At 43.4% G+C, this 10,131-nt stretch overlaps 1 protein-coding gene across 1 annotated transcript in view; it reads right to left on the bottom strand.

Moving 5' to 3' along the window:
* Cd2ap (CD2 associated protein) overlaps nucleotides 1-9,511 on the bottom strand; it is a 122,909-nt gene extending 113,398 nt beyond the window's left edge. The window contains exon 1 of the mRNA XM_008846733.3: nucleotides 9,170-9,511. Within this exon, the coding sequence (XP_008844955.1) occupies nucleotides 9,170-9,173 (4 nt within the window). The 5' untranslated portion in view covers nucleotides 9,174-9,511. The remainder of the gene's footprint in view (nucleotides 1-9,169) is intronic.
* Nucleotides 9,512-10,131: the final 620 nt, after the last annotated feature.

Genomic DNA, 10,131 nt, shown 5'->3' with positions numbered 1-10,131 from the left:
AAAAAAAAAGTTGTGCTGTAAAGTATTCCTTGAGAAATGTTTATAATTCTATGAGAATGTGAATAGTTTCACAGTAATTGTTTTCCAGTTAGAATATTCTAACTTAAAAAAAAAAAGCATACTCCACATGGGACATCTATAAAACACTAACACACACACACACACACACACACACACACACATATCCTCTGGGTTCAGGAACCATGATGGAAGAAGGGCCAGAAAGACTGCAAGAAACAGAAGTGGGGAGGACCAGAATGAAGTAGGGTCTTCTGGTCATGAGAGGACTACTGCACTCATGAACTCATGTGGCTGCCTGCACAAGACCTGCAAAAGATCAAGCCCCCACCCCAAAATGAGGAGGACCCACTGACAGCTGATGGCTGCTGGGGGAAGAGTCCATTTCCTTTAAGGGTGGCCTCTGGTAGGTGGACCACCCTCCTCCAGTGGCTGACCCCACACCCAGAAGTTCATAGGCAGCACAAACTAGACTCAGTGGGTTATTTAAAAAAAAAAAAAAAGAAGAAGAAGAAGAAGACAAGAGTTGAGAGAAGGTAGAGGATGGATCTGGATGGAGTTAGGAGTGGAGTGGGGATGAATATGATCAAATACATCAACTTCACATCAAAATATGAAATACTCAAAAAATAATTAAAAAACAAACATACTCTGCTTTTATTAGAACTACCCAACCTCAATTTTACAAAAATACAAGCTTCTATACTTGCAATCCAAAATGTTTTGGTGCTTGACAATTACAGTGATCATGAGAGAAACACTTAGAGATAATAAAGTCAGTCTAAACATTTGATGAATTTCTGGTCTCCCTTATATTGAGATACAAACAAACAGATTACCAAGATGGACAAAACAGTCTTTTTTTTTTTTTTTGGTCTTTTTGAGACAGAGTGTCTCACTATGTAGCCGTGGATAGTCTGGAACTCACTATGTAGACCAGGCTGGCTTCAAACTCACAGAGATCTGCCTGGGATTAAAGGTATGCACCACCATGCCCAGCCATAAGACAGTCTTAGCATTTCAAATAAAAGTGTCTCAAAGAATCACCTCAAGTTAGAGCCTTGCTGCCAGAGTAGAGGAAAAGTATCATAGCTACTGCTGATATACTTGGATCTTAAATGTCCCAAAGACTCAGTGTTGAAGGCCTAGTCCCCAGCCTATGGCCTTATTAGAAAGTAATGAAGCTGGGGCAGGAGAGATGGCTCAGTGGTTAAGAACACTGGTTGTTCTTGCCAAAGACTCGGGTTCGAATCCCAGCACCCACAAGGCAACTGACAACTGTCCGTAACTCCAGTTCCAGGGACTCTGATGGCCTCTTCTGTCCTTTACAGGCACTACAGGACACAGGTGCACTTATCTACATGCAGGCAATACATGCATACACATAAAATAAAAATAATAGATAAAGTATTTTAAAAAAGGAAAGCAATGAAGCCTTCACGAGATGGGGTCTAATGAACTTAGCTTGTTGGTTACATGCAGGTGGGGAGGATATTAGTATCACAACCTCTTCCTGTCTCTCTTTTATGTTTCCCCACTGTCATAAGGTCAACAGATTTCCTGAGCCAGGTGCTCCCACCATGATGTGTTGTGTCACCAATCCCAAAGCAACAGGGTCAGGACACTAAGAAGTGAAATTTGGTTTTCAGAGACAAAATAAACTTTTCCTCTTTTTAAGTTGATTATTTCAGGTATTTTGCCACAATAACAGAAAACTATCACTTTTACCAAATATCTACTGGTATCATCACTGGTCAAACAAACAAGATGAATAAATCCTGTATCCTTTTGGCCCCAACTGACTTGGAAATTGATATGTAGAGCAGGATAATCTCGATCTCAGAATTCCACCTGCATCTGCATTGGGATTAAAATGCACCAACAAATCTAGACAAAAATTCCTATAATCTTTATGTTTATCATTCCATTTTAACATTTCTAACACTGAAATATATCTACAGTGCCTTAAAGAACTTCATTCCCTTCTATTTGGATCTGAAGTCCCACTTTTTTTTATTTTTTTTATTTTATGTGTATTGCCTGCATGTGTGTAAGTGCACCCTTATTGTGCAATGCCAATCAAAGTCAGAAAAAGGTGCCAGATTCCCCTGGAACTGGAGTTACGGACAGTTGTTAGCCACCATGTGGGTGCTGCGAATTGAACCCTCGGCCTCTGCAAGGTCAGTGACATCTATCCAGCCCCATCCATGTTGTTTTATTCCTGTTCTTATATCCTATTGCTAACATAACACTAATAAGCCATTCCAACAGATTGATGACAAAACCGGAAAAAGAGACCAGGGCATATCAGAATCCAGAAGTTGTGAAAAGTTTAAATAAAAAAACAACAACAACCAAAAAAAAATTTAAAAAAAAAAAAAAAAACGAAAGGGCTGGAGAGATGGCTCAGCAATTAGGAACACTTGATGCTCCAGCAGAAGACCCAAGTTCAGTTCCACACTGGGTGGTTCACAACTACCTGTTAATTCCAGCTCCAGGGGATCCAACACCTTCTTCTGGTCTCTGGTGGCGCTGCACTCATGTGCACACGCACACATGATTAAAACTAAAGTCTTTAAAAAAAAAAAATGAAGACAGACACTTCTTGACTTATCTCTCAGCAGCAGCTTCTTTCATTGATAAACCTTGCATACTGTTCTTTTTGGGGGTGGATGTATCACAGTCCCCCCAAAACTAGTCAAGTGCTTTACCACTGAGTACATACATTCCCAGGCCCAATATCTTTCTTACAATGTTGGTAGTAACTGTGTGTTACTATAATGATACAAGTGTTTTTTCTATTAGAAATCCCTACTGATTAAATGTTAAACATTCACTCCCTTGAAACACAAATAACCTGGACATTGAATCATCTGGAAGAACCTGTTCAGCAGAGGATTCCTTTAAAGCCCAAAGTTACTCAGAATCACAATACATTCGGGTACTGCTACTGACTACAATATATAATCTCAAGACACAGTAACTAGGGTGTAGCGCAGGCCTTTAATGCCAGCATTATGGAAGCAGAGAAAGCCAAGATCTCTGTGAGGCCTGTCTGGTCTATATAGTGGGTTCTGGGCCAGTTGGAAAAAAAAGACATACTATACAGTTAAAATTCATAGCTGAGGGGCTCAAGGATCTTGTTAGTGTCACTTCTGGGCTCATCCAAAACAATACCAGCAAACAGGCGCCTGTTCCTGAGAACAAATACCTACCTTCTGTTGCTCTCAGAAAAAAATTTGGACCTTGTTTCACTTCATTTCATTGGCTAGGTCTCTGAGGCCTACTGCCAAAACCTATTTCCTCTCTTCTCCCCCAGGATGCCAGTCTGAACTTCTACCTACTGCCCACCACCAACTACCAGCTCACTCCCACACCAAGCTGACCTGCTCCATCTCTCTTTCTACACAGATTTTTCCACACACATCCCTGAGGCTGATATGCTGACTGTAGGTATGTATGAACCTCTATCCAAATCTCCCAGATGTATGTACTACTCCCCTACCTCTCCTGGAAAGACTTCCAGTTCTACTACTGGTATTTATTTGTGTTGACTCTGAATAGTAGGTATCAATTTTACAGAATTAAAGGTACTCGCCAGGAGTATTGATGCACGCCTTTAATCCCAGGACTCCTAGGAGGCAAAGGCAGGTGGATCTGTGTGTTCAAGGCAAGCCCCACTACAGGAAGACCCTGTCTCAAAAAGACCAAAAAAATAAAAATAAATTTTTTAAGTCTTATCAGGAGCACTTGCTCTAATTAAGGAGCAGAATTATTACATTGGTTAGGGATCATCTTTGAAAGAAAATTTTTCTTTGTCATGCTCTGAAGCAGTTTAATTGAAGTTAGTCCTAGGATATCTACTTACAAGTACTTTTTGTAAAAATGAGTTTTATTTACAAAGTAAAATAAAGAAACCATTCATTATAGAAGTACATGTATCATATAAATCAACTGTAAATTTCTATTGAAACAACTTCTGGCAGGCCAATTGGCACACACCTGTAACCCCAGCACTCAGGAAGTTGAGACAGGATGACCTCTGTGAGTTCAATGCCAGCCTGGTCTACATAGTGAGTTCCAGGCTACCTGGGGCTACAGAGAGACCCTGTCTCAAAAAAGACCAAGAAAAAATGATTGGTATTATTTTACACACACACAAAGATATTAATGTCTTTGAAAGCAAATTTTATTCTCTTGCAAAAATTTATATTTTAATTTTAATGATGCTATCAATTTTATGGTAGTAAGTTTTAATCTTCTGTCCCAAAGAGGATCCATCTGGCTGACTTGCAAAGGGGAAACTGCATGCCTGCTGCTGCCATATAAACCCTTCAAGTTTTCAGAAAAAGGGTGTCTATATTTCTCAATCACGAATTGTTAAGATAGGCTTGCTATGTAGCCCAAGCTCGTTTTGAACTCATGATCATCCTACTCCCACCCCCAAGTAGTGGAAACTATAGGTGCTTATCACCAACCTTTAAGTCCTAACCCTGAAATGGCAGTACAGAGTAAGACACCTTAAACAAAAGGCTAGTGAGATGGCTCAGAGGTGAGAGCACTTGTTCTGCAATCACGAGGACTACAGTCCAGATTCCACCACACAGGTAAAAAGCTGGGCATCCCCACTGACGCCTGTAATACCTGCTCCAAGCAGGCAGAGGCAGGAGAAGTGCTGAGGCTTGTTGGCTTCCATCCTCGCCATAGGAAAACATTGAGTCCCAAGTGCAGAAAGAGACCCTGCCTCAAAGGAACAGGGCTCAATTCTTCCTCATAGGCATAAATTAGATTGCTACAGCCAGACACATCCATAAAATAGTCTTAAAATAAAAATTCATAACTTTAGGGGCTGGAGAGATGGTTCAGCGGTTAAGAGCACTGACTGTTCTTGCAGAAGATCTGGGTTTGAATCCCAGCACCCATATGGCAGCTAACAACTGTCTGAAATTCCTGTACCAGGGGATCCAATGGCCTCTTCTGTCCTCCGCGGGCATTGCACAACACGGGTGCACTTACCTACATGCAGGCAATACACGCATACACATAAAATAAAAATAATTTTTTTAAAAAAAATTAGTAACTTTATCTAAAACTGAAAGAAATTTAGTCCTCAGTATCTTTACATTTCAAAAAATAAAAATTTACATACAGTAACATTTTTGTCATTCACTTTGTCTTGTTTCACCCCAAAATGCAGAGCTATACTTTTGAAGGGAAGTACAGTGCTGCCTTTGTAAGTTGTAAAGCCCTGCCTAATTCCTTCACACAACACCTCAAAGTTTCTGACAGTTTCCCCACATTTAACGAACAGAAACTGAAAATGTTAGTTTAACATAAAATTCAAGTAAGACTCTAATAGTATAAATCCCTAATTTATTCTAATTTAATTTCTAAGTAATTGAACATTTCAAATGAGTAAGTTTCTCAGAGTACATTCAATATTGAAAAAATATGTGTATGATTTCTGTAAGGTTATACTGCAAAGAATCGACTTCTGCATTAGTACAAAACCATCTTACACGGTCCTTGAAAAACAATATCCTGCTTTTAACAAAGATCAAAAATTACTCCTAAGGAAAGCCAGGTGTGGTGGTGCACGTCTGTAGTCCTGGCACTTGGGAAGCAGAGGCAGGTGGATCTCTGTGAGTTCAAGGCCAGCCTGGTCTACATAGTGAGTTCCAGGACAGCTGGGGCTACAGGGAGACCCTGCTTCAAAACGACCCATCTAAGTAATTGAACATTTCAAATGAGTAAGTTTCTCAGAGTACATTCAATATTGAAAAAATATGTGTATGATTTCTGTAAGGTTATACTGCAAAGAATCGACTTCTGCATTAGTACAAAACCATCTTACACGGTCCTTGAAAAACAATATCCTGCTTTTAACAAAGATCAAAAATTACTCCTAAGGAAAGCCAGGTGTGGTGGTGCACGTCTGTAGTCCTGGCACTTGGGAAGCAGAGGCAGGTGGAGCTCTGTGAGTTCAAGGCCAGCCTGGTCTACATAGTGAGTTCCAGGACAGCTGGGGCTACAGGGAGACCCTGCTTCAAAACGACCCAAAAAAAAAAATTACTCCCAAGTTAGTTATAAGAATTGGAGAAATCATTTGAAAATAAGCACCTGTGATGTTCTAAACATGTTAAAAATGTTTGCTCACTCAGTCCTAATAAATATTGGCACTTTTACCAAATTTATAGAACAAGAAACTGAAACACAGAGTGGTTAATTAACTTTCACAGCCACACAGCTGGTAGCTAAGACCTCCTCAAGTCCCTGTCCAAAGCCCTTTTTTCTTTTTCAGTTTTCTTGTAGCCCAGAATGGCCCTGAATATACTATGTAGGCAAGACTGGCTTTGAATCTTGAATTCCTGCTTCTATTTCCAGAAACTCCTCTTAGCCAATGAGCTGTAGCCCCTAAATCTAAGAACCATCATTTAGTAGGGGCCCATGCTCACACCAAAACACAAAAATATAAAATTTTTATTTTGTTGACAAATTAGATATGTAAATATTTTATGCTTCAGCTCTTTAAAATTTTTTATTTATTTACTTATTTATTTATCTGTCTGTATAGACACAGGCCACCACGTGTAGTGGTGCCCTTCAAAGCCAGAAGGCAGCACTAGATTCCCCTGGAAGTTACAGGCAGTTGAGAGCGGTCTACAAACTCTGATCCTCTGGAAGGGCAGTAAGAGCTTTTCACAGCTGAGGCATCTCTTCGGCCTAGTCTGCATCCTGAATCATAAAAATAAAGTAGGCTAGCCCACTGTATGGCTAATGCTTGTAATCCCAGCACCCAAGAAGGCAAGGCAAGAGAATCGCTGTGAGTTGAAGGACAGCCCCAGCTACAGAGTGAGAAAATGAAATCCTGTCTGCCCCTCCACCCCTCAAAAAGGAAGACTATGGAAATGTTTCACACACACTTCACAATAATTAATGAAATAGAACAGAAGTCACTAAAAAAGGGCCTTTGCCTGGGGCTGGAGAAATGGTTCAGTGGCTAAGAGCACAGGCTGCTCTCTCATAGAGAACCCAGGTTTAGTTCCCAGCACCCACATGACAGCTAGCAACCATTCTTAACTCCAATTTCAGGAGATCTGACACATCTTCTAGGCTCTGTGGGCATTGCATGCACGAGTACAGCCACACGCAGGCAAAACACTCATGTACATTAAAAAAAAAATTTTTAAGCATTTTTAAAGGCCTCTGGTCATTCAAAATTGGTATTTGATTGGTCAATCCAAGTATTAGTATTTGTTTACTTTTCTTCTTGTGACTTTTTTTAATTATGTGTGTGTGTGTGTGTGTATGGATATGTACATGTGAACACTGGTACCCAAGGAAGCCAAAGGCACAGGATCCCCCAGGAACTGGGGATACAGGCAGTTGTTAAGCTGCCAGATGTGGTTTCAGAGAACTGAACTGGGGTCCTTAACTACCCTTAACTGCTGAGCCATTTACTTTTCTTAAAAGGCCTCTAAAGTATGGGCCTACTGATTTTCCCCCCTATGTAAATTCACAAATTTTAAAACGATTTCCACAGTTCAAAAGGTGGGCAGAGGTGAAAGACAAATCATTTCAAGCCCATCCAAGAGAAAAAGAAGCACTTAAGGTACTCAGGCATCTTGACACATGCCTTTTATCCCAGCCCTCAAGAGGCAGAGAGGAAGGTGGATCTCTAAAATCCAGGCCAGCCTGGTCTACATAGAGTGTCCCGGGCTAGCTGGGGCTACAGGGACACCCAGTCTCAAAAACAAACATCAAAAAAGTATTTAAACTAACTACTGCAAATTGCAAAGAAAAAAAAAATTTTTTTAGCACTTAGACCTACAGTCCTATGACAAGATCCAAGATGGTTTAAGGTATCACAGCAATTCAAAGTCACAAAATGATGACGCTAGACCATCAAGAGAACTTTAATTATATTCTGCATCGACTTAAGGTAGACATGAATTGTAAACTTAATTTTAGCTTTTCATCCACATCAGTTAAGCTAGCTTTTGATGCTCAGAATAAGCCTGCAATTACCCTGTAAGCTCAACTAATCAATTGGAAAGGAATTCATTTGAAAGCCCCCTAACAGCAAATATTTCACTGAGTTGAACAGCACTCACACAAGGCAGGAGGGAAGTAAAGGGAACATAAAATTAGAAACTCTAAGAAAACAAAATAGCTAGTGTCTGTAAACAGCAGCTAAAATCATCCCCCACAAAACAGTGTGGGCACCGGGTGCCACATCACCACGCCTCTTGTTTTTGTCGCGCTTCTATATCATTTGTTAAGTTCATGAATTATTAATTCCAGTAATGGTCTGTTGATAGGAAGCAGTACCAACTCTCAACTGGAATAGTGATAATACCCTCCTGATTTACTCCACAAAAACCGAAATCGTTTTCACTTTTACTGAACATATTCTTGCCTTATGGTAGCAGAAATCTGATTGGGAGGAGGGGGGACTACTGCCTTTTAAATTGCTCTTAAACTTTTTAAACGACTGAGGGATTCAGTGCCTTGTCCACACTTTAACTTTGTTATCAAAAGAACTGTTACAGCCCTTAACAAAACTCCTTTTCAAACCAAGCTGCAACACACCCAAGCGTTTAGGAACTGCAAACAAAAACCCGAAAACCACACAGAAAACAACGTTCTGGCCTTGTACTTTTTCTCTGCTCCAGCAAGGAAGTCTAACTCCTAACAGGAAACTGCTTCTCGACCGGTTCAATTGAACCCTCCAAACCCAAATCCCAACCCGGTCCCTGGGAGAAGCCCGAATGTGTTAAGTGCCAACGCACTTGCCTAGGCAAGAACCGAGTGAAGGGAATACGATTGCACCCAAAACAAGGAAAAAGGAGAAGGTGAAGGTAGATTCTAATCAGTTTCGAGTCCATCAATAGCAAACCGGGGAAAGCATGCAGCTCTGCGCCGGAGGCAATCATTCCGCGCAAAGTTGAACAGGATGTTATCTTTGGGGGGTAAAATGTGCACACGACGGGGGTCAATGCACAACGCCTCGGCGGGGATGCGCTCCAAGTGCCACTTTGTCAAGTTTGAGCCAGGCCCCCCCGGAGGACGACCACCTGTCCCCGCCGTCCCGCACCTTCCCGCCGGGGAACCCCGAGTCGGGTCCCCGCAGCCGGCCGGCGCTGCTTACCCATGCTGCGGGCTGCGGCGGCGACAGCCCGGCGGCCGCTCCGCTGCTCCGGGGCTCAGGCGGCGCCGCTGCTCGTCGTGCGCTCAGGCGCGGCGGGGAGGCGCCTCCTCCATCCGCCCGCCGGGCCCCCGCCAACCTCCCGGCTCCTCCCGCCCCGGCCTCCGCCGCGGCAATCGGGAGGGCGAGCGAGGGAACTCTGCGCGAGCGCAGTAGCAGCTTCCGCTCCGCGCCGGGCCGCACCACGGGACCCGCCGCTCCGCTCACGCACAACCTGCCCCTCGCCCACTGCCTCAGCTGCCGCCCGCGCTACGCCCCAGACCGCCGTGGACACCGAGGGAAAGCGTGAGGAGAGCTGGGAGCCCGCGACTCGCCGGAAATCTCGCGAGAACGTGCTCGGTCTCCCGACCACGCCCCCTCCGCGCCCCCCACGCGGGCGCTGCCCTGACTGCCCCGCCGGTGCCAGGTGCTGAGACGTCACGGCGGGGGCGGCTCCAGGTGCGGCGGGCTGAGGCGCTGGCGGTCCCCACGGGCTGCGGCACTTCCTCTCCTGCAGCTGGCTTGGTGTCCGCGGCGTCGCCCTCGAAGGATGCGCAACGGGTTTTTGCCCATTTTGCAAAGTGAGCCACCGTGTTGGCCCACTTTTCTTTCCTGCAAAGCAGCAGGCTGTCGGGGACTGAAAAGGAAAAGCGAGATAAGAGCGAGCGCCTTGATTTCCAAGTTCAAGGGCGTGGGGCCCCTGCAGTTTACCCTGGAAAGGAGCTCTCGGATCAAAGGCATGTGCCCCTCTTTGCGGAGGAAAAACCAATGCATGAAATAAATGGTTGCACGGAAATTCGTTACTGGATTCCTGCAGTCTCTTGTTAGCCTGTTAGCCGAAGTCGACTTTCCACCCTTTTGACATATAAATTGTTCCAAGTTACCTCGTAATTCGAAATAATCTTTTTTCCTAGCATCAATAAGAA

Source organism: Nannospalax galili, unplaced genomic scaffold, assembly GCF_000622305.1.
Source record: "Nannospalax galili isolate Female #2095 unplaced genomic scaffold, S.galili_v1.0 scaffold803, whole genome shotgun sequence".
NCBI lineage: Eukaryota > Metazoa > Chordata > Mammalia > Rodentia > Spalacidae > Nannospalax > Nannospalax galili.
This window is presented reverse-complemented; position numbering and strand designations above follow the sequence as displayed.